This window comes from Oncorhynchus mykiss, chromosome 18 (assembly GCF_057628025.1).
Source record: "Oncorhynchus mykiss isolate SJ-2025 chromosome 18, ASM5762802v1, whole genome shotgun sequence".
NCBI lineage: Eukaryota > Metazoa > Chordata > Actinopteri > Salmoniformes > Salmonidae > Oncorhynchus > Oncorhynchus mykiss.
The window spans coordinates 70,577,110-70,604,748 of record NC_143039.1 but is presented as its reverse complement, the minus strand read 5'-3'; the positions used below and the strand labels follow the sequence as shown (position 1 = coordinate 70,604,748).

The following is a 27,639-nucleotide window of genomic DNA, read 5'->3' as shown; positions in this document are numbered from 1 at the left end:
CTATCTGGGGACCATATATTAAATAGATTTTTGGAACAGGGAGATGGAATAGGGGCTTGCTCCGTCCACTCCACACATCGACCTGGTATTGCAGTACCTCCAGGAACGGTGCACCCCTTGTTGTTGTAAATATAAATAATGCGTTGTTTCGTTTTAATAAAACATTTAAAATACTAAAAAACAGCCAATCAACAATGTTTATGCAGATTTCACCCTTGCAAAGTATTCTGGGGGTGATCTATTATATCCCGCAAGTGAAAAGACTGTTTAAAAAAAAGTACACCAAATTTCTCTACACTGTTTACTGTCTAACTTTTCACCAAACATCTGTTAGAGTAAGTGATTTATCCACTCTAATGTATAGTCTTAATTAACATAACTAAAGCTAAAGCCCACTGCCACAAGAGAACACACCCATACCTAATTACCAACTCCCCAAATCAGTCCCCCACAAACTGGATGTTTACAGCCATGAGTGAAACCACTTGCTTATCTAATTTAATGAGCTAATTTGGCTATTTTCAGACTCATAAAACCCAAGGTGTGACATCCAGTTTGACTGAAGCCACTCTACATCCACTAATCTTTAGCCTTACACAGGAGGCTGGTCTCATGGTAGTGGATAGAGTGGAATGGGATCCATGTGTTTGGTGCTGTTCCGTTTCCCCTTCGTTCCAGACATTATTATGAGCCGTTCTCCCCTCAGCAGCCTCCAATGTTTGAGTATTTTTGTTTTTTTTGGTAACTGTGGTATACAGTAATTATAGGGAGTAAATGAAACAAGATATCACAAATCTTTCATGCTACACAATGGTTCTGAATATTGTTGTGGATTCTGCTTGGTAACAATCTGTAGACTTTCACAAACACGCCTGGCTATTTAAACCCCCAGCAGAGACGAGACAACTTTATTACAGCAAGATAAAATCGTCAGAACTCACATTATCAGTCATGAAGACCATTCTTGTGTTACTAATGCCCATTTTGTTTGGGAATGTTGCAGGTATGTATTTTGGAATGAATTATCTATCATCATGGTTTATTACCTAAATCATGTGTTTTGGAATTAATTATCTATCATCATGGTTTATTACCTAAATCATGTGTTTTGGAATGAATTATCTATCATCATGGTTTATTACCTAAATCATGTGTTTTGTGCGCGTGACTTTCACTGTAATCTAATTACTGGATTTCTGTGTAGTTCGAATTGTGTGTTCCGTCAATATCTAAAGAATTTCAGTGATGTTTTACACGTATACTGTATGTTTCATTATGGTGTTTCAGTGGAGGCACTGCGGTGTTATGCCTGTGATGAGACAATCAGCAATGCTCTGTGCAACCAGAACATAGAGAACTGCTATGTCTCAAATGACACCTGCATGACCGCCGTCACGCAAATCTGTAAGAGCACAGATACTCTGTAAATGAATAGATACATTAATACATCTCTTTGTAGGTAGGGTTTTGGACAGGGGTACCAGTCACTTTGCCTATGTAGGTTAGTGAAAACTGAAATAAATATTGTCAATAATTCTGTCATGTCAGTATATAAAATAAATTATACCTCACTGTTTCTCTTATCAGTTATAGACTCAATCAATCAATTTGCCAGCCCTTTAACCAGTTCATCTTAACCAGTTCATCTTAACCAGTTCATCTTAACCAGTTCATCTTAACCAGTTCATCTTAACCAGTTCATCTATCTTCCACTGTCTGTCACCAGTGGGGATCCAGTACATTTATAAGACCTGCACCAACAGCTTGACATGTAGAACAGCCGCCTCCACCAACACCATTCCAGGAGCCTTATGGGGGATCCAGGTCAGCTGCTGTCAGACTGACCTCTGTAACGTCAACGGTTCATCAGTCTCTGGACTCAACTTCATGTTGCTCAGCTTGTCTTTTCTCTTATCCGGCCTGGTTTTGTCTCTGTGAAACTCTGTGAAGTTTTTGAAATGAATGAATGAACAACTGAAATCAATATGTGGGTTCATCTTTGCTGGTTTGTTTTTGTTTGTTGTTGTTGCTCATCCTCAGGATCTATGTCGGATAGGAAAGTAATACAACGTTTTCCTATCTGTGCTGGTTACTGTGTCTCTGAATCAAGTTTTCAAAATGAATGAATATGAACAACTGAAATAAATATGTGTTCATATCTGCTGGTGTTTTTATTTTTGTTTAACCTCTATGGCTGTCAAGTTATGTGCTGAAGAAAGGCAGTAGGCCTAGTATCGTTGTCAAAAGGCAAGACTGAAATGTGTACAAATATGTTCTGGCAAAAATAAGATGCAATAATTTCATCATAAAAACACACCCGATCATTAGTTTGACGTGTCTCCATCCACCAGTTTTTAAAGTAGTGGTGATGATGGCCTTGTAACAAAGAACTGAAACACAAACGATGGTATTGGAGTTTTACCCTGCCTGGTGTCGGTTGATGTCACATACCTGTGTATAGGATGACAGGCAGACAACAGGACATCCTTTTCACTATAAGGGTTAAGGGCTCCATTCAATCAAACCTGCATTACAGTATTTAGGCAGTAGCTCTTTTTAAAAACCTGTATAAAAACCTACTACCAGGGTGACCCCATACACAGGTATATGTGCACTTTTCACAATTAGATGTGTGTTGGCACAGAATGATTATTGTAAATAAAGACACTGTGCAGGCCTAAACTTTGCTAGCAATGGTTGAGTTCGTTTTGCATGGCCCGGTGTCCTGGTTGAGTGGAGTTTGCTCATTTTAGACCCATAGGTCCTTAAGGGAAACATCCACCCACTTGGGGTACCTGGCATCATCCGCATCATGGAACTTCAGTTTAACAGCATTAATTACATTTAAAGGCGATGATCCTGCTTTTAGCAGAGACTGCATTCACAGTAAACGCTGCCTATGTCGGCTCAATCCGAAATAACCTTTACATTTCTATTGGGGAATCTGTAACCCTTCAGCTATAAAGACTTGTGGATTGAACAACTTTAACACAGTTCAACCTCTGACACAGCCAAAACAACCGCTATGGAGATGTCAGCTAAAGGAGATCTGATTGAATAGAGGCATTCGGTTACAAAAATGAATTATAAAGCTACAGAGTGTTATAGTTACAAATCGCAACTAGTAAAATACAAAACATAAAATAAAATATAATAATAATTTATTATAAATATAATAAATATAATATAAGAAAATATAAGAAAAAGGCTATATTTGACCTGAATCACAAATACTTGTATCTCTGCTATTTTCTTGTTTATTAAACTCTTCTGAGACTGTTCTGAACCAGTTCCCATGTAGAATAACTTCCTGGTTGTTGTTCTGAACCAGTTCCCATGTAGAATAACTTCCTGGTTGTTGTTCTGAACCAGTTCCCATGTAGAATAACTTCCTGGTTGTTGTTCTGAACCAGTTCTCATGTAGAATAACTTCCTGGTTGCTGTTCTGAACCAGTTCTCATGTAGAATAACTTCCTGGTTGCTGTTCTGAACCAGTTCCCATGTAGAATAACTTCCTGGTTGTTGTTCTGAACCAGTTCTCATGTAGAATAACTTCCTGGTTGCTGTTCTGAACCAGTTCTCATGTAGAATAACTTCCTGGTTGCTGTTCTGAACCAGTTCTCATGTAGAATAACTTCCTGGTTGCTGTTCTGAACCAGTTCTCATGTAGAATAACTTCCTGGTTGCTGTTCTGAACCAGTTCTCATGTAGAATAACTTCCTGGTTGCTGTTCTGAACCAGTTCTCATGTAGAATAACTTCCTGGTTGTTGTTCTGAACCAGTTCTCATGTAGAATAACTTCCTGGTTGCTGTTCTGAACCAGTTCTCATGTAGAATAACTTCCTGGTTGCTGTTCTGAACCAGTTCTCATGTAGAATAACTTCCTGGTTGCTGTTCTGAACCAGTTCCCATGTAGAATAACTTCCTGGTTGCTGTTCTGAACCAGTTCTCATGTAGAATAACTTCCTGGTTGCTGTTCTGAACCAGTTCTCATGTAGAATAACTTCCTGGTTGTTGTTCTGAACCAGTTCTCATGTAGAATAACTTCCTGGTTGTTGTTCTGAACCAGTCCCCATGTAGAATAACTTCCTGGTTGTTGTTCTGAACCAGTTCTCATGTAGAATAACTTCCTGGTTGCTGTTCTGAACCAGTTCCCATGTAGAATAACTTCCTGGTTGCTGTTCTGAACCAGCCTCATGTAGAATAACTTCCTGGTTGCTGTTCTGAACCAGTTCCCATGTAGAATAACTTCCTGGTTGCTGTTCTGAACCAGTTCCCATGTAGAATAACTTCCTGGTTGTTGTTCTGAACCAGTTCCCATGTAGAATAACTTCCTGGTTGCTGTTCTGAACCAGTTCTCATGTAGAATAACTTCTTGGTTGCTGTTCTGAACCAGTTCCCATGTAGAATAACTTCCTGGTTGCTGTTCTGAACCAGTTCCCATGTAGAATAACTTCCTGGTTGTTGTTCTGAACCAGTTCCCATGTAGAATAACTTCCTGGTTGCTGTTCTGAACCAGTTCTCATGTAGAATAACTTCCTGGTTGTTGTTCTGAACAAGTTCTCATGTAGAATAACTTCCTGGTTGCTGTTCTGAACCAGTTCCCATGTAGAATAACTTCCTGGTTGCTGTTCTGAACCAGTTCTCATGTAGAATAACTTCCTGGTTGCTGTTCTGAACCAGTTCCCATGTAGAATAACTTCCTGGTTGCTGTTCTGAACCAGTTCTCATGTAGAATAACTTCCTGGTTGTTGTTCTGAACAAGTTCTCATGTAGAATAACTTCCTGGTTGCTGTTCTGAACCAGTTCTCATGTAGAATAACTTCCTGGTTGCTGTTCTGAACCAGTTATCATGTAGAATAACTTCCTGGTTGCTGTTCTGAACCAGTTCTCATGTAGAATAACTTCCTGGTTGCTGTTCTGAACCAGTTCTCATGTAGAATAACTTCCTGGTTGCTGTTCTGAACCAGTTCTCATGTAGAATAACTTCCTGGTTGCTGTTCTGAACCAGTTCTCATGTATAATAACTTCCTGGTTGCTGTTCTGAACCAGCCTCATGTAGAATAACTTCCTGGTTGCTGTTCTGAACCAGCCTCATGTAGAATAACTTCCTGGTTGTTGTTCTGAACCAGTTCTCATGTAGAATAACTTCCTGGTTGCTGTTCTGAACCAGTTCTCATGTAGAATAACTTCCTGGTTGCTGTTCTGAACCAGTTCCCATGTAGAATAACTTCCTGGTTGCTGTTCTGAACCAGTTCTCATGTAGAATAACTTCCTGGTTGCTGTTCTGAACCAGTTCTCATGTAGAATAACTTCCTGGTTGTTGTTCTGAACCAGTTCTCATGTAGAATAACTTCCTGGTTGTTGTTCTGAACCAGTCCCCATGTAGAATAACTTCCTGGTTGTTGTTCTGAACCAGTTCTCATGTAGAATAACTTCCTGGTTGCTGTTCTGAACCAGTTCCCATGTAGAATAACTTCCTGGTTGCTGTTCTGAACCAGCCTCATGTAGAATAACTTCCTGGTTGCTGTTCTGAACCAGTTCCCATGTAGAATAACTTCCTGGTTGCTGTTCTGAACCAGTTCCCATGTAGAATAACTTCCTGGTTGTTGTTCTGAACCAGTTCCCATGTAGAATAACTTCCTGGTTGCTGTTCTGAACCAGTTCTCATGTAGAATAACTTCCTGGTTGCTGTTCTGAACCAGTTCCCATGTAGAATAACTTCCTGGTTGCTGTTCTGAACCAGTTCCCATGTAGAATAACTTCCTGGTTGTTGTTCTGAACCAGTTCCCATGTAGAATAACTTCCTGGTTGCTGTTCTGAACCAGTTCTCATGTAGAATAACTTCCTGGTTGTTGTTCTGAACAAGTTCTCATGTAGAATAACTTCCTGGTTGCTGTTCTGAACCAGTTCCCATGTAGAATAACTTCCTGGTTGCTGTTCTGAACCAGTTCTCATGTAGAATAACTTCCTGGTTGCTGTTCTGAACCAGTTCCCATGTAGAATAACTTCCTGGTTGCTGTTCTGAACCAGTTCTCATGTAGAATAACTTCCTGGTTGTTGTTCTGAACAAGTTCTCATGTAGAATAACTTCCTGGTTGCTGTTCTGAACCAGTTCTCATGTAGAATAACTTCCTGGTTGCTGTTCTGAACCAGTTATCATGTAGAATAACTTCCTGGTTGCTGTTCTGAACCAGTTCTCATGTAGAATAACTTCCTGGTTGCTGTTCTGAACCAGTTCTCATGTAGAATAACTTCCTGGTTGCTGTTCTGAACCAGTTCTCATGTAGAATAACTTCCTGGTTGCTGTTCTGAACCAGTTCTCATGTATAATAACTTCCTGGTTGCTGTTCTGAACCAGCCTCATGTAGAATAACTTCCTGGTTGCTGTTCTGAACCAGCCTCATGTAGAATAACTTCCTGGTTGTTGTTCTGAACCAGTTCTCATGTAGAATAACTTCCTGGTTGCTGTTCTGAACCAGTTCTCATGTAGAATAACTTCCTGGTTGCTGTTCTGAACAAGTTCTCATGTAGAATAACTTCCTGGTTGTTGTTCTGAACAAGTTCTCATGTAGAATAACTTCCTGGTTGCTGTTCTGAACCAGTTCTCATGTAGAATAACTTCCTAGTTGCTGTTCTGAACCAGTTCCCATGTAGAATAACTTCCTGGTTGCTGTTCTGAACCAGTTCTCATGTAGAATAACTTCCTGGTTGCTGTTCTGAACCAGTTCTCATGTAGAATAACTTCCTGGTTGCTGTTCTGAACCAGCCTCATGTAGAATATCTTCCTGGTTGTTGTTCTGAACCAGTTCTCATGTAGAATATCTTCCTGGTTGCTGAACCAGGACATTGTATTACATTTACCTTCTAGTCCTTTAACAGAAGCTCCAGAGCAACTTACAGTAGTGAGTGCATACGATGTCGGCTCTCATATACTTTTACATATACGATACAGCTCTCAAATATATTGTTATATACAGTATTGTTAATATTGTGAGTATATATATATATAAAGACGGCTAATATATATATATATATATATATATATAAATATATATATATATATATTGAATAGTGTGAAGTTGTTGTGCAGTAATAAAATCTATTTATTTAATTTATATGGCTTTGGCTGTGATCGTGTTTTATATTGTGTCATGTAACTCAAATCAAATTTTCTCAAATCAAATCTAATTGTATTTGTCACATGTGCAGAATACAACAACCTGCATACTTACAAGCCCTTAACCAAAAATGCTACAAAAATAAATCAACAATTAAAAAAACTAAAGTAAGAAAAAAGTAACACAATAAAAGAACAGTAATGAGGCTATATACACCTGAATGGGTTTGATCCTATGTGAATGGGTTTGATCCTATGTGAATGGGTTTGAGCCTATGAGAAGTGTAAAACGAAGATACATCTGTGGTTTAATTGTTAAAAATTGCCTTGTGGTCTTATATGTTCATTCTTCAAGTCATCCAAATAAGTTTTAGTCGGTAGTCATTTGCATTGACTCCTCCCATAGAAGTGACGTTGTTTAGTATATACACCCTCGTCCCGCCCTTTCTCATTCTCTTTCCGCTAAAATCCAAGTTGGAAGTAAACGTGCCTAAGGTGCTTGGTTCTTCTCTTGAAGCTAAGGTCCAGAATCCGGCGACTAGCACCACTAAATTTAGGCATCCGACCCCAAAACTCTAAAACCTACGCAGAAAGATGGCATCTGTATCTGAGCTCGCTTGTATTTACTCTGCCCTCATCCTCCACGACGATGAAGTCACCGTCACAGTAAGTCCCGCTTAAAATGGTGCCTTGGCCGGCCTCTTGTGTCGCTAACCAGCCTTACTTGGTACGCTGGTTCTTGTCTACTTCCGGGGTAGTGTGTAGCTGAGTCTGAAAAAATAAGGGATTGTAGCAACGCCAACTATATTATCGCCTTAGCTGTCCAAAATGACAGCTAATTAGCCGTCAATGTCACTAGCTAACTAACATGCTATCAGTTCTCTAACGTTAGTTACCGCCAGCAATGTGTTGATGCTGTATGCATCGCTACGATAGCCTGCTAGTTAACCCTGGCGCCATGGTCAGATCTATGGAAAATTGCTAGCCAAATGGAACTATTTGAAACATTCTTCCTAGCCTAGTAAACTGGTGAATGCGATCAAAGCAGCCAATAAGTTGGCTTACTCATACAGTGGGTTTCCCCCCCCCCCTTTTTGGCATTGGCCAACTACTTACTAACCTGGTCCAAGGCTAACCCTCACTAGCTTTAAGCACCAACTGTCAGAGCAGCTCACAGATTACTGAACCTGTACATAGCCAATCTATAATTTAGCCCAAACAACTACCTCTTTCCCTACTGTATTTCTTTAATTTATTTGGCTCCTTTGCACCCCATTATTTTTATTTCTACTTTGCACATTCTTCCACTGCAAATCTACCATTCCAGTGTTTTACTTGCTATATTGTATTTACTTTGCCACCATGGCCTTTTTTGCCTTTACCTCCCTTATTTCACCTCATTTGCTCACATCGTATATAGACTTATTTTTCTACTGTATTATTGACTGTATGTTTGTTTTACTCCATGTGTAACTCTGTGTCGAACTGCTTTGGTTTATCTTGGCCAGGTCGCAGTTGTAAATGAGAACTTGTTCTCAACTTGCCTACCTGGTTAAATAAAGGTGAAATAAAAAAATACCAACAACAGCCAAATACTGTTAGTGGTTTTGTCTTCATGCTTCTACAGTAGAGGTCTGTAATGTGTAATATAATCATTTGCAGGAGGACAAGTTGATGGCTCTCATCAAGGCTGCCAATGTGACTATTGAGCCTTTCTGGCCCAGTCTGTTCTCCAAGGTGAGTCAAGCCCTTTTCTCCATCACCCTAAACACATGAAGTTCATTGAAAAATACTCTGTGTAACTTCTGATTTATTCCTTCATATCTATGGTGTAAAACCTTCCATCTCACTGTTTTGTGTGAACCTTGTTTAATGTTGAATGGTGACAGTACTTAGTTGCTGTCTGTAAACCATGATGCTATGACATGGTAGTAATTCATGTGTAAAGGCAGCATCTGACCCTATCCTGTTTGTGTTACAGGCTCTGGCCAGCGTGGACATTGGCAGCCTGATCTGCAACGTGGGTGCTGGTGGTGGAGCTGCTCCTGCTGCTGCTGGAGGCGCCGCCCCTGCAGCAGACGCACCAGGTAACTAAAGGACACCAGGGTTTCACCCCCCTTTACCAGGGGCATGGGGCCACGGTCCTAGAGGGCCATTGTGTTGTTCAGTAGGCCAGGGTTTCACCTGCAGGGCCACAGTAACATGGGTTCCATGTGAGCCAGTGCTTATTACCGTCAGTGATTTTAAAAACAAACTCTACATGCTTTTACTTCTTGTAACACCCACAGCGAAGATTCAGACCTCTGTTTCAAACATCTCTGGTGCTAGCGAGCACCTGCTAGACTGGAGATGGCCATGTCGACATGGCCATACTCATATTCGTAAATTGACAGTTGGATCAGATGATACTCGTGATCGGGAAAAATTTATTTTAATATGCCTAAATAGATGCTGACTAAATACCTCGCTGCAAATAAACTGCAGATTAGAAGCAATGTGTGGAGGGTGTGTCTGTTCTAAACTTGTAGTGGACATACACATTTGCTGTCATTCAGTTAGAATGCGCATTAGCGTTTAGTCTTTTCCTCACCCTCGACCCACATGTTAGATATGATGTCCTCGCCGTGTGATTTATCACAGAAGGCAAATGATCAGACCGAAAACATGCGAGAAAGTGTATGTGAAATTATCCGAGCCTGACCAGCAGGATCAACGTGCAGTCCGCCCATCTCTTTACAGACAGGAAAACTATCCCGTCTAGTTATTAAGCCACGCACATGACTGACTCGGACAGTATGGTTTAGAAACTCTGAGATGCTTGCTGGCACCTGAAAATAACTTAACGATCACTGATCATTTTTTTGTTGTTGCTCTGATCAGAATCGTATCCAGAAAATTGCCCAAATCTGTTACGATGCTAGTTTTGTCCGACTACTAGGCGCACCCCTAGTGGTATGGTTTCCACTGCCGCTCTGAATCAGGGCCAGGGTTGCACCATCATCATGTCTGTTTCTAAACCATACTGTACTGTCTTTGAGCTTCATAAACTCAGTGTCTGTTTATCCATAGCTCTTATTGAGCCAGTTTGTCACTAATGGATAAGTTTTAATTTATTGGCCTAATCGGTGCTTTTAAGACGCCAAGATAAAAAAAAGACTAGGTCAAAAAGTCAGAGCTCTAGAAAGATCCCAGAATTTCTGGATTGGAATTCCGAGTTCCCTCAGTCAGAACTTGTTTTGAGTGCTCGTAAGTCAGGAGTTCCTGGTTTTGAACGCGTCATGAATCAGACGTTTTGGTAAGAAAGGTCTGTTTAGGTCATTTGTGATTATTGTTCTAATTTGACAACTGTAAGGATATTTATTTCACTATACATGTACTGATGCCATACCTTATTTTCCCTTATTAGTCAAGGAGGAGAAGAAGGAGGAGAAAAAGGAGGAATCCGAGGAGGGTTCTGATGACGACATGGGCTTCGGTCTTTTCGACTAAACCATTTTTTTGTAAATAATAAAATCAAAGAAACAGAAATGGCAACATGTGGTTTCATTTAAACTCCTTGTGTACAAGTGCACTATGAAATACATTATGGGATAAAGACATTGGATTAAATGTGATCACCTGTGAACAATGTATCATCTCCAATAGGTGGAATAGTAGATTATGAATGAAGTAGAGTATGAATATGAGAGGTTTTTCTAATCAGTAATCCTGCTATTATGACATCCTATTTGTCATTGAAATTGTCTCAAACCTTTTTGTGCGGTCTTGTCTTGATGGCAAAGGTGAGATTTTGACCTACATCACATTGTGGTTTTTGGATAGTCTCGATCACATGACTAGGGCTATATATACCGTAACACCTTTAAGAAAGTCAATCCGCATCACTGGAAGTTCATCCTTACAGCATGATTGAAGTGTAAAGGAAATGCTGCATATCGGCTCAATCTGAAATAACCTTTCCATTTGAATAGAGCTCTAGAACCTGTGACCTGGTCTATACCCCAGTACCTAGTCCACTGCACCTGTTATTTACTCACATCTGTACAGTCACTCAATTAGAATGCAGATTACATATGATTTGTTGGAGAACAGGCCGCATTGGGATTCAAACTGGTGACCACCACTGATGGGACTGATGGGAGAGAACGTTGTCTACAGTATATATCAGGGGTGTCAAACTCATTCCATGGAGTGCCTGTTTTTTTTCCTTTCAATAAGACCCGAGACAACCAGTTGAGGGGAGTTCTTTACTAATAAGTGACCTTCATTCATCAATTAAGTATACTGAACAAAAATATATAGTGTTGGTTCCATAAGCTGAAATAAAAGATCCCAGAAATTTGATATACGCACAAAAAGTTTCTCTCAAATATTGTGTACAAATTTATTTACATCGCTATTAGTGAGCATTTGTCCTTTGCTAAGATAATCCATCCACCTGACAGGTGTGGCATATCACAAAGCTGATTAAAAAGGATGATAATTAAACAGGTAGAACTTGTTCTGTGGAAAAAAGCCACTAAAATGTGCAGTTTTGTCACACAACACGATGCCAACGATGTGTCAAGTTTTGAGGGAGTGTGCAATTGGAATGCTGACCGAAGGAATGTCCACCAGAGTGGTTGCCAGAGAATTGAATGTTAATTTCTTTACCATATGCCGCCTTTAACTTCGTTTTAGAGAATTTGTCAGTACATCCAACTGGCCTCAGACAAATACTCAGCTTCGATGGCCACTAGCACGTTGGAGAAGTGTGCTCGTCATGGATGAATCCTGGTTTCAACTGTACCGGGCAGATGGTGTGTATGGCGTTGTGTGGGTGAGCGGTTTGCTGATGTCAACATTGTGAACAGAGAGCCCCATGATGGCAGTGGAGTTATGGTATGGGCAGGCATAAACTACAGACAACACAATTGCATTTTTATCAATGGCAATTTGAGATACAGTGACGAGGCCCATTGTTGTGCCATTCATCCACCGCCATCACATCAAGTTCCAGCATGATAATGCACTGCCCCACGTCACAAGGATAATCTACACAATTCCTGGAAGCTGAACATGTCCCAGTTCTTCCATGGCCTGCATACTCACCAGACATGTCACCCATTGAACGTGTTTGGGATGTTTTCGATCGATGTGTACAACAGCGTGTTCCAGTTCCCGCCAATATCCAGTAACTTCGCACAAGCACTGAAGAGGTGGGGGACAACATTCCACAAGCCATAATCATCAGCCTGATCAACTCTATGAGAAGGAGATGTGTTGTGCTGCAGGAGGCAAGTAGTGGTCACACCAGATACTGACTGGTTTTCTGATCCACGCCTTTTTAAACCTATTTGTGGCCAACAGATGCATCACTGTATTCCCAGTCATGAAATCCATAGATTAGGATCTAATGAATGTATTTCAATTGACTCGTTCAAATCTTTGAAATTGTTGCATGTTGCGTTTATATTTTTGTTCAGTGTTCAAGGGAGGAGCGAAAACCTGCAGATACTCAGCCCTTGGTGGAATGAGTTTGACACGTGGACTAAAGCAGGGTTTTCCCAAACTCGGTCCTGGGGCTGAGTGCACACTCAGATCTTTTGCCCTAGCCCTACACCGCTGATTCCAATAACCAACTCATCATCAAGCTTTGAATCAGCAGTGTAGTGCCTGGGCAAAAACCTAAATGGTCAAGCAGGTGGGTGCCCCAGGACCGAGTTAGGAAACCCTGGTTAGGGAGGGACTACCTGAAGTTGTCCAATAAGAGATGCTTGTTTTTGTTTTCCGTTGCAAAATGTTTTGCTACGGTGTGCACTAATGAATACGAACAACCCAAGAAAATCAGAAGAAGGTTTGTGTAACACCAGACTTGGTTAAATATACAGTTTCAGTGATAAGGAAATGACTAGCAATGGGACAGGGGTTTTAACTGCCAAACTATTAGATGATTCAAATCACATGATCGTTCATCACCACTGTGGAACTTAAATGCGCTGGAAACTTACAATGAGGAAAATAAGCCTCTCATAACATTTAAATCCCAGAAATGCTGAATGCTTAAAAATATATATCTTTGTATATTAACTATTAGTTAACTTAAAAAGTGGCATGTGACATTTGTGTTTAATAAAAATAAATATCATTCATTTTGTGATATTTTATTATTCACTGTGCCGAGTCCATGTGTCAGAGAATGGACAAAAAAAATACAAATGATGAGCATCCAAAACATAGTCATAATATGCTTTGATTCTGTAGCACACCTTAGGTAATAGTGTTAAACACAGACATCCCAACCACTGAGATCTCTCAGTAATAAAATGTTAATCAAATATAGCTTGTAGTTCTTCAATGGTTCAAATCTTCCAGTTGGAATTGTATTCAGATCAGATCTGTGATTATTATCAGCCACCTGGAAGAACGTCTGATGATGTGAGCTGAAATTAATCTCTGGATTTAAAAAAAAAACACTCTGAAATTAATCTCTGGATAAAACAATCGACACATCGAATAAAACAGAAGAGATTGTATGTAACTGACCTCCAAACATTCTGGAGAGCAGCGACAGACAGAACAGAAGCCTATAAAACAGTTTTCAGGAAGGGGGTGGAAGGGTACGATTGAGTCGAGTGACCAGTTCTGTCTCTATCCTGTAGTATCAGGAGCTCTGATCGAGGTGCGAGCTGAGCAGTCTTGACTTGTGACTTATTGTGCGGTCTATGATTGCTATGGGAGCTGAAACCAACCAGCCCCATTTCCACAGCACCAGACCCCCTTCCCTCTTATATCCCTCTCCCTCCCCTCAAAGGTCTTCCATGCCCAAGGAGCTAGGAGTCGGAGGGGGCTAGTGTGACCCCCGGGACTGGGTGTGGATCATCTTGAGCCGGGCCTGGTCGATGACATCCAGCAGGTTCTTGGCGTCTACGGCCAGGGCGTGGGCCGCCGTCAGCATCTGTTTCTTGTAGTCCTGCTGCAGACTGGTGAGGACGTACTGCTGGGCCAGCTTCATCTTGTTAATCAGCTCGGCCAGGTCAGAGTTCAACAGCTTCTGGGCCATCTCAATCTGCAGAGGAAGACAGTCAGAACACATAAGAGAAATAGGCCGGTTACTTTGTTGTCAGACACAATAGGACAACAGTCAGAGTATCAACAGAGTCAGAAGCAATATGTTGAGTTGTTTCTCACCTCTCTGTGTGTGCTTGCTGGTAACACTGGTATGGTCTCGTCCACTGTGGCCAGTAGGGTTCTCAACGCTAGTCCCACCTCCTGTAAAAAGAACCAGTATATCACTGTAATAGAAGAACAAAGCTAGAACGGCTTACAAACCAGTATCACTCGACAATAATATCCTCTTGATCAGCATATAATGATGATTCAACAACAATTGTTGTCTTTTATCGCCATTGATTGAAGCTAGCTTTACCTTGACCATTGGGACGTACTCTTCTGGAGGGGCTGGCTGGATCTTACTGGACATCTCTATAACAGCCTTGACCAGGCCTGTCACGTTCTCATACACCTTGTCGTTGGAGCGGTCCAAGTTGGCCGTGGGGGGAGGGCTGATCTCCTGAGGCTGGATCTACACACCACAGAGATGGGGGTGAGTTGGTTCACATACAACATACTGAGGGAAGTGAATCGATCTCCTAGAAATCATTTTAGTTTTCATATTTCTATTATGATGAAATGTGTGATTGAAAATGTGAAGATTTTTTTTACAAACAGTCCATTTATATTTTCCAACAGGGCTATACATTTTGGTGAGTTTTTTTTCCTCGCCTGAGTAGCCTCGTTTCACTGCCAAAAATAAAATCTGCGAAATAACAATACAATGTCAAATACAGGTAGCCTAGTCAAATAATTAACATCCAATCACATTAACCATTACTCTCGTGGGAATTCCACTCACAGACCGTATGTAGCCAAACGTAGCTGCTGCTCATTCCATTTGCTCTAAAATTATTTTAAAAAGTAAGGCCCGCGTCCATAGACACATACCAGCTCTACTGGTAGTACTGCTACTACCAGCAGTACTACACCTGCACCTGTTGAAAACACAAGTTGTTCTGCTTCCACAGCACATCCAATGCTAGCATCAGTAATTCTACATTTGTTATTATCCCAGCTAGCATGGACACTGACAGTTGTGAATATGATGCAGCCGAAGAGCTACTGCCCCCTTCCCCGGGAAAGCACCGAACAACAGACAGGGACGTTGGACCATCGAAGAGGCGCATTACATTGATTTGGGGTTCAATTATATTGGGAGTAGTGCCTTTCCTCAGCCACAGTCTGTTATATGTGCAAAAATACTATCTCCCAACCTGATGAAACCTTCACTCTTGCACAGACATTTAGATACAAAACATTCCAATTTGAAATATAAGCCACGTGAGTTTTTGAGTGAGAATTAAGGCAACTTTTAGTACTAAGACATGTATAAAAGCCACAGATACCATTAATAAGAAGGGGCTAGAAGTGTCTTATATGGTGAGCTACCGAGTGGCTAGGACAGGCAAGCCCCATGCTATTGTGGAAAACTTAATTCTTCCTGCTACCATGGACATGGCTGGGACAATGCTGGGGGGAAAAGGACAGAGAAACTATACAGACAATGTCTTCATCAAACACTGTTTCATGACTCATCAGTGACTTGGCAGGAGATGTTTTGAAACAATTACTGCTTCGCATACCAGACAGTGAATTCTATGCGTTACATCTGGATGAATCAACAGACGTGGCGGGCCTGGCACAGCTCCTGGTATATGTCCGTTACATTTATGGGGGGGGGGGTCAATTAAGGAAGACATCCTCTTCTGCAAACCACTGGAAACCAGGACAACATGAGAGGATATTTTTAAACTACTGGACAGCTTTGTGACATCAAATGGACTTTGGTGGGCAGGATGTGTTGGTATCTGTACTGATGGCGTAAAAGCCATGACAGGGACACATAGTGAAGTGGTAAGGCGTGTGCAAGCAGTTGCTCCCGACGCCACTTGGGTACACTGCAGCATCCACCAAGAGGCTCTTGCTACCAAGAGAATGCCTGACAGCTTGAAATACATTTTAAACTCCAGAAAAATGGTTAAATTTATTAAAGCAAGGCCCCTGAACTCTCATGTATTTTCTGCACTATGCAATGATACGGGCAGTGACCATGTAACACTTTTACAACATACAGAAGTTGGTTATCAAGGGGAAAAGTACTGACATGTTTTTTTTTTTTTTAATTGAGAGAAGAGTTAAAGTGTTCTTTACTGACCATCATTTTCACTTGTCTGACCGCTTGCATGATGACGAGTTTCTCACTCAACTGGCCTATCTGGGTGATGTATTTTCTCGCCTGAATGATCTGAATCTAGGATTACAGGGATTCTTTACAACTATATTCAATGTGAGGGACAAAATTGAGTCTATAATTAAGAAATTGGAGCTCTTCTCTGTCTGCATTAACAAGGACAACACACAGGTCTTTCCATCATTGTATGATTTTTTGTATGCAAATGTAATATAGCAAAGCACCTGAGTGAGTTGGGTGCCCAGTTACGCAGGTACTTTCCCGAATCAGATTACACTAACAACTGGATTCGTTATCCCTTTCATGCCCTGCCTCCAGTCCACTTGCCAATATCTGAACAAGAGAGCCTCATCGAAATTGCAACAAGCGGTTCTGTGAAAATTTAATTTAATCAGAAGTCACTGTCAGATTTCTGTATTAGGCTGCGCTCAGAGTATCCTGCCTTGGCAAATCCCACTGTTAAGACACTGATGCCCTTTGCAACCACGTACCTATGTGAGAGTGGATTCTCAGCCTCACTAGCATGAAAACTAAATACAGGCACAGACTGTGTCTGGAACATGATTTAAGACTGAGACTCTTTCTAATACAACCCAACATTGCAGAGTTATATGCATCCTTTCAAGCACACCCTTCTCATTAACCTGTGGTGAGTTATTCACCATATTCGATGAACAAATAAGGTTTTATATGTACAATGGTTACATAAAGAGCAAAATGATTGATTATTATGATATTATTATTTGTGCCCTGGTCCTATAAGAGCTCTTTGTCACTTCCCATGAGCCATATGGGACAAAAACTCACACTCATTCTTATGTTTAATAAATGTATCGTATAGTGTATGTGGCAGGCTTACAATAGACGTCAAAAAACAACATTTGAGAGTGCGCTGACCCTGGTGCTGGAGGGGGTACGCAGCTGGAGGTTGAATGTTGTGTCCTCCCAGCTGCCCTCCCAGCTGTCCTCCCAACTGCCCTCCCAGCTGTCCTCCCAGCTGCCCTCCCAGCTGTCCTCCCAGCTGTCCTATTCACTGGAACCACCAGGTGGTATAAAGCTAAAAGGGATTTCTTTCTGTAACCACTTGAAGACAGTCATTTATAGATTCATCATGTCGTTACAGAGTGAACATTAGATGACAGTATTTGCCAGAATTACTTTTAGCTCGAGTCACAAGTCATGTAGAGCATACAATCTCAGAACATGGTTGTGAACGACGTGTGATGAATTTGACCCCCAATACACCGAAACAAACATGTAGACAAACATACACTCTCACACACCACGGTCCAAACAGGAGGCAGAACCCACTGGTGAGTCAGATTGTACATGATATACTATAATCTACTAGACCACAGTTAGTGATGGTAACAACACAACCCTACATACATCATGCCATACCACAGGGAAGAGAGTCATCAATGAAGGCCCACATTGATCTGTTATTACTCCCACGAATTGATTAGGCATCGTTAGTATGACTGCCAAAATAACCTTTACAGTCATTACTGAAATGACTGCCACTGAATACTAGGATGACTTGCTTTGGTTATGGCTTTCTTGCCGAGCTTCCATGGTTGTAGAACATAAACCTCGATGAAGTGGCCTCATCCGGAGTATTTTTTTAATTTAACCTTTATTTAACTAGGCAAGTTAGTTAAAAACAAATTCTTATTTACAATGACGGCCTACCCCGGCCAAACCCTCCCCTAACCCGGATGACGTTGGGCCAATTGTGCGCCGCCCTATGGGACTCCCGATCACTGCCGGTTGTGAGTTCGGGATCAAACCAGGGTCTGTAGTGATGCCTCAAGCACTGAGGTGCAGTGCATTAGGTCGCTGCGCCACTCGGGAGTAGTCGCATCCAGACACTGATCTATTGTATGTTCTAATGGTTACAGTTAGGATTCAGGCAAAGGAAACTGATCTTAGATCTGTGCCTAAGGGCCAATACCACTATTCACTGGGCTAAGAAGGTTTGATGACTCCCCCTGTACAGTGGTAGAGAATGTTTTATTAGAGCGCTCCCCAGTGGTCAGACAGTGACCGACACAAACACAAGACGTCTTACCCTCGGGTTAAAGGCCCTTTAAAGGGCTAAAGGGCCACAACAGTAGGGTGAGGCACAGAGACAAAACAAGGGAGTGCGATCGGGGGGGAGGGAGAGGGGGATGCAGGAGAAACAGAACAGAAGAGGGAGAAAGGATTAATACTGTAGAACCGAAGACAGAAGACAACATGCAATGCATCAACACAATACAAGCAGACACGTTTTAAAATACTGCCCTACCAAGCAAGAAGGCGGAAACTGCTCATAGTGTGGAACCGGAAAAAAGGGCTTTTATTTACCTTGGTTTCATAGTAACTTTATACAGTTACTGCTAACATGACCCCCATTTTCTCCAGAACACACTACAATAGAGGCAGGATACTTGTCCACCTGAGTTCATTTTCGACCAAATGAGCAGTTACTGCCTTTTTGCATGGTAGGGCAAAATAGTACCTCCCTGTTTCACTCCGTTTTGAGCCAGAAAGAGAAAGATCTGAGTACTAACTGGACAGGAAGATCTAAAGGCCTGCACTATTGTATCTGGAGGTAATGTATGGTAATGTATGGTATCTGGAGGTATTGTATGGTATTCTATTGTATCTGGAGGTAATGTATGGTATTGTATTCTATTGTATCTGGAGGTAATGTATGGTAATGTATGGTATTCTATTGTATCTGGAGGTAATGTATGGTAATGTATGGTATTCTATTGTATCTGGAGGTAATGTATGGTATTCTATTGTATCTGGAGGTATTGTATGGTAATGTATGGTATTCTATTGTATCTGGAGGTATTGTATGGTAATGTATGGTATGGTATTCTATTGTATTTGGAGGTAATGTATGGTATTCTATTGTATCTGGAGGTAATGTATGGTAATGTATGGTATCCTATTGTATCTGGAGGTAATGTATGGTATTCTATTGCATGGTATTGTATTGTTCATAATGTTAGCTTTCACTGGAGGAAATGAGAAATGAGTCTAAAACCTTTGGAACATGGCTTTAACTGTTGAGCTCAAAGGAAGGTGAGAAGGGAGCTTTGGACTGGACTTGGCTGGGTTCTATCTTGTTAGGAACCACTACTTTCCTTGGGCTCTTCTATCCTCCACTGTATTAAAAGCCTTATGGCTTTAACAGGGTTTTATTCTCAGAGCTAGAAGAAGAGAGGTCTCTCTAAGAGTCTCCCTTCAAACTGCCTGCCTGGAAAGTTACAAGAAAAAGAACACTTTGAAAACAGTCTTCATTTCACCGGCTCCTTTCTAAATGGATGGTAGTTGGCGTTGTATAACTAGGGCCCAAAATAAAGCCCAGAAAGTGTGGTTTTCCCTGGGGCTTTTTTTGGGCCTGCTTGTCAGCATCTGTATGGAGCCTGTGTAGGGGTGGATGGTGGGTTGACCCTGGCTGTGTAGGGGTGGATGGTGGGTTGACCCTGGCTGTGTAGGGGTGGATGGTGGGTTGACCCTGGCTGTGTAGGGGTTGATGGTGGGTTGACCCTGGCTGTGTAGGGGTGGATGGTGGGTTGATCCTGGCTGTGTAGGGGTGAATGGTGGGGTCAGGGTGGGATGACCTTGGCTGTGTAGGGGTGGATGGTGGGTTGACCCTGGCTGTGTAGGGGTGGATGGTGGGTTGATCCTGGCTGTGTAGGGGTGGATGGTGGGTTGACCCTGGCTGTGTAGGGGTGGATGGTGGGTTGACCCTGGCTGTGTAGGGGTGAATGGTGGGGTCAGGGTGGGTTGACCCTGGCTGTGTAGGGGTGGATGGTGGGTTGATCCTGGATGTGTAGGGGTGAATGGTGGGATGATCCTGGCTGTGTAGGGGTGGATGGTGGGTTGACCCTGGCTGTGTAGGGGTGGATGGTAGGTCGACCCCGGCTGTGTAGGGGTGGATGGTGGGTTGACCCTGGCTGTGTAGGGGTGGATGGTGGGTTGACCCTGGCTGTGTAGGGGTGGATGGTGGGTTGATCCTGGCTGTGTAGGGGTGAATGGTGGGGTCAGGGTGGGATGACCTTGGCTGTGTAGGGGTGGATGGTGGGTTGACCCTGGCTGTGTAGGGGTGGATGGTGGGTTGATCCTGGCTGTGTAGGGGTGGATGGTGGGTTGACCCTGGCTGTGTAGGGGTGGATGGTGGGTTGACCCTGGCTGTGTAGGGGTGAATGGTGGGGTCAGGGTGGGTTGACCCTGGCTGTGTAGGGGTGGATGGTGGGTTGATCCTGGATGTGTAGGGGTGAATGGTGGGATGATCCTGGCTGTGTAGGGGTGGATGGTGGGTTGACCCTGGCTGTGTAGGGGTGGATGGTGGGATGATCCTGGCTGTGTAGGGGTGGATGGTGGGTTGACCCTGGCTGTGTAGGGGTGGATGGTGGGTTGACCCTGGCTGTGTAGGGGTGGATGGTGGGATGACCCTGGCTGTGTAGGGGTGAATGGTGGGTTGACCCTGGCTCTGTAGGGGTGAATGGTGGGATGATCCTGGCAGTGTAGGGGTGGATGGTGGGTTGATCCTGGCTGTGTAGGGGTGAATGGTGGGCTCAGGGTGGGATGATCCTGGCTGTGTAGGGGTGGATGGTGGGATGATCCTGGCTGTGTAGGGGTGAATGGTGGGATGATCCTGGCTGTGTAGGGGTGGATGGTGGGTTGACCCTGGCTGTGTAGGGGTGGATGGTGGGGTCAGCGTGGGATGATTTCCATCTAGTCCCCAACCCCCCAGTCCTCCCTGCAGCCAAACAACTGCTTTTCCCAGGGAGGAAGTGGAGCGTATCCGATAGCTTTCATTTATTACTTTGGTTCCACATGAGCTGAGAATGATGGAAGCTGTTTTTTTTCCTGACAGTCATTGTAGATTCTATATTTCTATGGACAAGCATGATGCCTGGTGTTTACTGTACGTCTACATCATTGTGTTCTAAATGCAGACACCGACTCATTTAAAGGTTTTTCTTAATTTTTAAAAACTATTTTCTACATTGTAGAATAATAGTGAAGACATCAAAACTATGAAATAACACATGGAATCATGTAGTAACCAAAAAAAGTGTTAAAAAAAATAAAAATATATTTTAGATTCTTCAAAGTAGCCACCCTTCACCTTGATGACAGCTTTGCACACTCTTGGCATTCTCTCCACCAGCTTCATGAGATAGTCACCTGGAATGCATTTCAATTAACAGGTGTGCCTTGTTAAAAGTTAATTTGTGGAATTTCTTTCCTTCTTAATGCGTTTGAGCCAATCAGTTGTGTTGTGACAAGGTAGGGGGGTATACAGAAGATGGCCCTATTTGGTAAAAGACCAAGTCCATATTATGGCAAGAACAGCTCAAATAAGCAAAGAAAAACGACAGTCCATCATTGCTTTAAGACATGAAGGTCAATCAATCCGCAAAATTTCAAGAAATGTCAACATTTCTGCAAGTGCAGTTGCAAAAACCATCTATCGCTATGATGAAACTGGCTCTCATGAGGACCGCCACAGGAAAGGAAGAGGATAAGTTTAGTAGTTGCCAGCCTCAGAAATTGAAACCCAAATAAATGCTCCTCAGAGTTCAAGTAACAGACAAATCGCAACATCAACTGTTCAGAGGACGCTGCGTGAATCAGGCCTTCATTGTCGAATTGTTGCAAAGAAACCACTACTAAAGGACACCAATAAGAAGAAAATACTTGTTTGGGCCAAGAAACACGAGCAATGGACATCAGACCGGTGGAAATCTGTCCTTTGGTCTGCTGAGTCCAAATGTGAGATTTTTGGTTCCAACTGCCTTGTCTTTGTGAGAACCAGAGTAGGTGAACGGATGATCTCCATATGTGTGGTTCCCAACAGGACAATGACCCAACACACCTCCAGGCTGTGTAAGGGTTATTTGACCAAGAAGGACAGTGATGGAGTGCTGCATCAGATGACCTGGCCTCCACAATCACCCGACCTCAACCCAATTGAGATGGTTTGGGATGAGTTGGAGCGCAGAGTGAAGGAAAAGCAGCCAACAAGTGCTCAGCATATATGGGAACTCCTTCAAGACTGTTGGAAAAGCATGCCAGAGTGTGCAAAGCTGTCATCAAGGCAAAGGGAGGCTACTTCTCAGGTAGAATCAGGAATGCTCCAGGGTAGCTGTTTAGGCCCCTTACTTTTTTCAATCTTTACTAACGAGATACGTAAAGCCAGTGTGTCTATGTATGCGGATGACTCAACACTATACATGTCAGCTACTACAGCAACTGAAATGACTGCAACACTTAACATAGAGCTGAAGTTCGTTTCAGAATGGGTAGCAAGAAATAAGTTAGTCCTAAATATTCCCAAAACTAAAAGCATTGTATTTGGGACAATTTTAAATTTTTATTTATCTGTTATTTTACCAGGTAAGTTGACTGAGAACACATCCTCATTTGCAGCAACTACCTGGGGAATAGTTACAGGGGAGAGGAGGGGGATGAATGAGCCAATTGTAAACTGGGGATTATTAGGTGACCGTGATGGTTTCAGGGCCAGATTGGGAATTTAGCCAGGACACCGGGGTTAACACCCCTACTCTTACGATAAGTGCCATGGGATCTTTTAATGATCGCAGAGAGTCAGGACACCCGTTTAACGTCCCTTCCGAAAGACGGCACCCTACACAGGGCAGTGTCCCCAATCACTGGCCTGGGGCATTGGGATATTATTTAGACGAGAGGAAATAGTGCCTCCTACTGGCCCTCCAACACCACTTCCAGCAGCATCTGGCCTCCCATCCAGGGACTGACCAGGACCAACCCTACTTGGCTTCAGAAACAAGCCAGCAGTGGTATGCAGGGTGGTATTCACTAAACTCTTAACCTCAACTACATCTCGTAATGAATAATATGGAAATTGAGCAAGTTCAGGTGACTAAACTGCTTGGTGTAACCTTGTATTGTAAACTGTCATGGTCAAAACATATTGATACAACAGTAGTTAAGATGGGGAGAAGTCTATCCATAATTAAGCGCTGCTCTGCCTTCTTCACAACACTATCAACAGGGCAGGTCCTACATGCTACTGTTCAGTAGTGTGGTCATGTGCCACAAAGAGGGATTTGGGAAAATTGCAGTTGGCTCAGATTAGGGAAGCACGGCTGGCCCTTAAAAGTACAAGGAGAGATAACATTAATGACATGCATGTTAATCTCTCATGAAGAGAGATTGACTTCATCACTACTTGTTTTTGTAAGAGGTGTTAACAAGCTGAATGTACCGAGCTGTCTGTTTAAAATACTAGCATACAGCTCAGACAGCTCAGACAACCATTCCACAAGACATGCCACAAGAGGTCTCTTCCCAAGTCCAGAACAGACTATGGGAGGCACACAGTACTACATAGAGCCATGACTACATGGAACTCTATTCCACATCAGGTAACTGATGTATACACCTTATGGAACAGCGGGGTCTGAAGAGACACACACAAAGGTACAGACACATGCATACGCACACATTGTGATATTGTTGTATCGTGGAATTAAACATTTTGTATTGTAAATACAGTATGTAGTGGTGTAATAATGTTATATGATGTACTGTTTTATCTTTTGTTTTACATGTAAATGTAAATTATTTAATATGTTTGGACCACAGGAAGAGTAGCTGCTGTCTTGGCAGGAACTAATGGGGATCCATAATAAACCCCAGGAAGAGTAGCTGCTGCCTTGGCAGGAACTAATGGGGATCCATAATAAACCCCAAGAAGAGTAGCTGTTGCCTTGGCAGGAACTAATGGGGATCCATAATAAACCCCAGGAAGAGTAGCTGTTGCCTTGGCAGGAACTAATGGGGATCCATAATAAACCCCAGGAAGAGTAGCTACTGCCTTGGCAGGAACTAATGGGGATCCATAATAAACCCCAGGAAGAGTAGCTGTTGCCTTGGCAGCAACTAATGGGGATCCATAATAAACCCCAGGAAGAGTAGCTGCTGCCTTGGCAGGAACTAATGGGGATCCATAATAAACCCCAGGAAGAGTAGCTGTTGTCTTGGCAGCAGCTAATGGGGATCCATAATAAACCCCAGGAAGAGTAGCTGTTGCCTTGGCAGGAACTAATGGGGATCCATAATAAACCCCAGGAAGAGTAGCTGCTGCCTTGGCAGGAACTAATGGGGATCCATAATAAACCCCAGGAAGAGTAGCTGCTGCCTTGGCAGGAACTAATGGGGATCCATAATAAACCCCAGGAAGAGTAGCTGCTGCCTTGGCAGGAACTAATGGGGATCCATAATAAACCCCAGGAAGAGTAGCTGTTGCCTTGGCAGCAACTAATGGGGATCCATAATAAACCCCAGGAAGAGTAGCTGCTGCCTTGGCAGCAGCTAATGGGGATCCATAATAAACCCCAGGAAGAGTAGCTGTTGCCTTGGCAGCAGCTAATGGGGATCCATAATAAACCCCAGGAAGAGTAGCTGTTGCCTTGGCAGGAACTAATGGGGATCCATAATAAACCCCAGGAAGAGTAGCTGCTGCCTTGGCAGGAACTAATGGGGATCCATAATAAACCCCAGGAAGAGTAGCTGCTGCCTTGGCAGGAACCAATGGGGATCCATAATAAACCCCAGGAAGAGTAGCTGCTGCCTTGGCAGGAACTAATGGGGATCCATAATAAACCCAAGGAAGAGTAGCTGTTGCCTTGGCAGCAACTAATGGGGATCCATAATAAACCCCAGGAAGAGTAGCTGCTGCCTTGGCAGGAACTAATGGGGATCCATAATAAACCCCAGGAAGAGTAGCTGTTGCCTTGGCAGCAGCTAATGGGGATCCATAATAAACCCCAGGAAGAGTAGCTGTTGCCTTGGCAGCAGCTAATGGGGATCCATAATAAACCCCAGGAAGAGTAGCTGTTGCCTTGGCAGGAACTAATGGGGATCCATAATAAACCCCAGGAAGAGTAGCTGTTGCCTTGGCAGCAGCTAATGGGGATCCATAATAAACCCCAGGAAGAGTAGCTGTTGCCTTGGCAGCAACTAATGGGGATCCATAATAAACCCCAGGAAGAGTAGCTGCTGCCTTGGCAGGAACTAATGGGGATCCATAATAAACCCCAAGAAGAGTAGCTGTTGCCTTGGCAGGAACTAATGGGGATCCATGATAAACCCCAGGAAGAGTAGCTGTTGCCTTGGCAGGAACTAATGGGGATCCATGATAAACCCCAGGAAGAGTAGCTGTTGCCTTGGCAGGAACTAATGGGGATCCATAATAAACCCCAGGAAGAGTAGCTGTTGCCTTGGCAGGAACTAATGGGGATCCATAATAAACCCCAGGAAGAGTAGCTGCTGCCTTGGCAGGAACTAATGGGGATCCATAATAAACCCCAGGAAGAGTAGCTGCTGCCTTGGCAGGAACTAATGGGGATCCATAATAAACCCCAGGAAGAGTAGCTGTTGCCTTGGCAGGAACTAATGGGGATCCATAATAAACCCCAGGAAGAGTAGCTGCTGCCTTGGCAGGAACTAATGGGGATCCATAATAAACCCCAGGAAGAGTAGCTGTTGCCTTGGCAGGAACTAATGGGGATCCATAATAAACCCCAAGAAGAGTAGCTGTTGCCTTGGCAGGAACTAATGGGGATCCATAATAAACCCCAGGAAGAGTAGCTGCTGCCTTGGCAGGAACTAATGGGGATCCATAATAAACCCCAGGAAGAGTAGCTGCTGCCTTGGCAGGAACTAATGGGGATCCATAATAAACCCCAGGAAGAGTAGCTGCTGCCTTGGCAGGAACTAATGGGGATCCATAATAAACCCCAGGAAGAGTAGCTGTTGCATTGGCAGCAACTAATGGGGATCCATAATAAACCCCAGGAAGAGTAGCTGCTGCCTTGGCAGGAACTAATGGGGATCCATAATAAACCCCAGGAAGAGTAGCTGTTGCCTTGGCAGCAGCTAATGGGGATCCATAATAAACCCCAGGAAGAGTAGCTGTTGCCTTGGCAGCAGCTAATGGGGATCCATAATAAACCCCAGGAAGAGTAGCTGTTGCCTTGGCAGCAACTAATGGGGATCCATAATAAACCCCAGGAAGAGTAGCTGCTGCCTTGGCAGGAACTAATGGGGATCCATAATAAACCCCAGGAAGAGTAGCTGTTGCCTTGGCAGGAACTAATGGGGATCCATAATAAACCCCAGGAAGAGTAGCTGCTGCCTTGGCAGGAACTAATGGGGATCCATAATAAACCCCAGGAAGAGTAGCTGCTGCCTTGGCAGGAACCAATGGGGATCCATAATAAACCCCAGGAAGAGTAGCTGCTGCCTTGGCAGGAACTAATGGGGATCCATAATAAACCCAAGGAAGAGTAGCTGTTGCCTTGGCAGCAACTAATGGGGATCCATAATAAACCCCAGGAAGAGTAGCTGTTGCCTTGGCAGCAGCTAATGGGGATCCATAATAAACCCCAGGAAGAGTAGCTGTTGCCTTGGCAGCAGCTAATGGGGATCCATAATAAACCCCAGGAAGAGTAGCTGTTGCCTTGGCAGGAACTAATGGGGATCCATAATAAACCCCAGGAAGAGTAGCTGCTGCCTTGGCAGGAACTAATGGGGATCCATAATAAACCCCAGGAAGAGTAGCTGCTGCCTTGGCAGGAACCAATGGGGATCCATAATAAACCCCAGGAAGAGTAGCTGCTGCCTTGGCAGGAACTAATGGGGATCCATAATAAACCCAAGGAAGAGTAGCTGTTGCCTTGGCAGCAACTAATGGGGATCCATAATAAACCCCAGGAAGAGTAGCTGCTGCCTTGGCAGGAACTAATGGGGATCCATAATAAACCCCAGGAAGAGTAGCTGTTGCCTTGGCAGCAGCTAATGGGGATCCATAATAAACCCCAGGAAGAGTAGCTGTTGCCTTGGCAGCAGCTAATGGGGATCCATAATAAACCCCAGGAAGAGTAGCTGTTGCCTTGGCAGGAACTAATGGGGATCCATAATAAACCCCAGGAAGAGTAGCTGTTGCCTTGGCAGCAGCTAATGGGGATCCATAATAAACCCCAGGAAGAGTAGCTGTTGCCTTGGCAGCAACTAATGGGGATCCATAATAAACCCCAGGAAGAGTAGCTGCTGCCTTGGCAGGAACTAATGGGGATCCATAATAAACCCCAAGAAGAGTAGCTGTTGCCTTGGCAGGAACTAATGGGGATCCATGATAAACCCCAGGAAGAGTAGCTGTTGCCTTGGCAGGAACTAA

The 27,639-nt window shown here is 43.3% G+C and overlaps 3 protein-coding genes and 1 pseudogene across 48 annotated transcripts in view; 3 read left to right on the top strand and 1 right to left on the bottom strand.

Moving 5' to 3' along the window:
• On the top strand, positions 1 to 119 carry LOC118941226 (U2 spliceosomal RNA; annotated as a pseudogene).
• Positions 120 to 858: 739 nt separating this feature from the next.
• LOC110496677 (ly6/PLAUR domain-containing protein 2-like) lies at positions 859 to 2,158 on the top strand. The gene is made up of 3 exons (XM_021572699.3): positions 859 to 1,003; positions 1,288 to 1,404; positions 1,727 to 2,158. Exons 1-3 carry the CDS (start codon positions 952 to 954, stop codon positions 1,936 to 1,938), a joined length of 381 nt encoding a protein of 126 aa, XP_021428374.2. The 5' UTR covers positions 859 to 951; the 3' UTR covers positions 1,939 to 2,158.
• Positions 2,159 to 7,574: 5,416 nt separating this feature from the next.
• LOC110496675 (large ribosomal subunit protein P1) lies at positions 7,575 to 10,648 on the top strand. Its single transcript, XM_021572698.3, has 4 exons — positions 7,575 to 7,786; positions 8,783 to 8,857; positions 9,102 to 9,207; positions 10,527 to 10,648. The coding sequence occupies exons 1-4, from the start codon at positions 7,715 to 7,717 to the stop codon at positions 10,607 to 10,609; spliced, it is 336 nt and encodes a 111-aa protein (XP_021428373.1). The 5' UTR covers positions 7,575 to 7,714; the 3' UTR covers positions 10,610 to 10,648.
• Positions 10,649 to 13,247: 2,599 nt separating this feature from the next.
• Positions 13,248 to 27,639, bottom strand: part of LOC110496881 (focal adhesion kinase 1) — a 239,294-nt gene continuing 224,902 nt past the window's right edge. For all 46 annotated transcript variants that reach the window (XM_090209272.1, XM_090209259.1, XM_090209261.1 and 43 more), the window contains 3 exons: positions 14,529 to 14,684; positions 14,291 to 14,371; positions 13,248 to 14,168 (listed from right to left, as the gene is read on the bottom strand). In XM_090209272.1, coding sequence (XP_090065398.1) covers positions 13,950 to 14,168; positions 14,291 to 14,371; positions 14,529 to 14,684 — 456 coding nt within the window. In that variant the 3' untranslated portion in view covers positions 13,248 to 13,949. The remainder of the gene's footprint in view (positions 14,169 to 14,290; positions 14,372 to 14,528; positions 14,685 to 27,639) is intronic.

Excerpts from the sequence above, each read along its gene's own strand:
- LOC110496677 (XM_021572699.3), top strand. The coding sequence starts at position 952 with ATGAAGACCATTCTTGTGTTACTAATGCCCATTTTGTTTGGGAATGTT. Across the intron at positions 1,004-1,287 it reads TTTGTTTGGGAATGTTGCAG|TGGAGGCACTGCGGTGTTAT; the intron begins GTATGTATTTTG and ends ATGGTGTTTCAG. Across the intron at positions 1,405-1,726 it reads GACCGCCGTCACGCAAATCT|TGGGGATCCAGTACATTTAT; the intron begins GTAAGAGCACAG and ends GTCTGTCACCAG.
- LOC110496675 (XM_021572698.3), top strand. The coding sequence starts at position 7,715 with ATGGCATCTGTATCTGAGCTCGCTTGTATTTACTCTGCCCTCATCCTC. Across the intron at positions 7,787-8,782 it reads ACGATGAAGTCACCGTCACA|GAGGACAAGTTGATGGCTCT; the intron begins GTAAGTCCCGCT and ends AATCATTTGCAG. Across the intron at positions 8,858-9,101 it reads GGCCCAGTCTGTTCTCCAAG|GCTCTGGCCAGCGTGGACAT; the intron begins GTGAGTCAAGCC and ends TTTGTGTTACAG.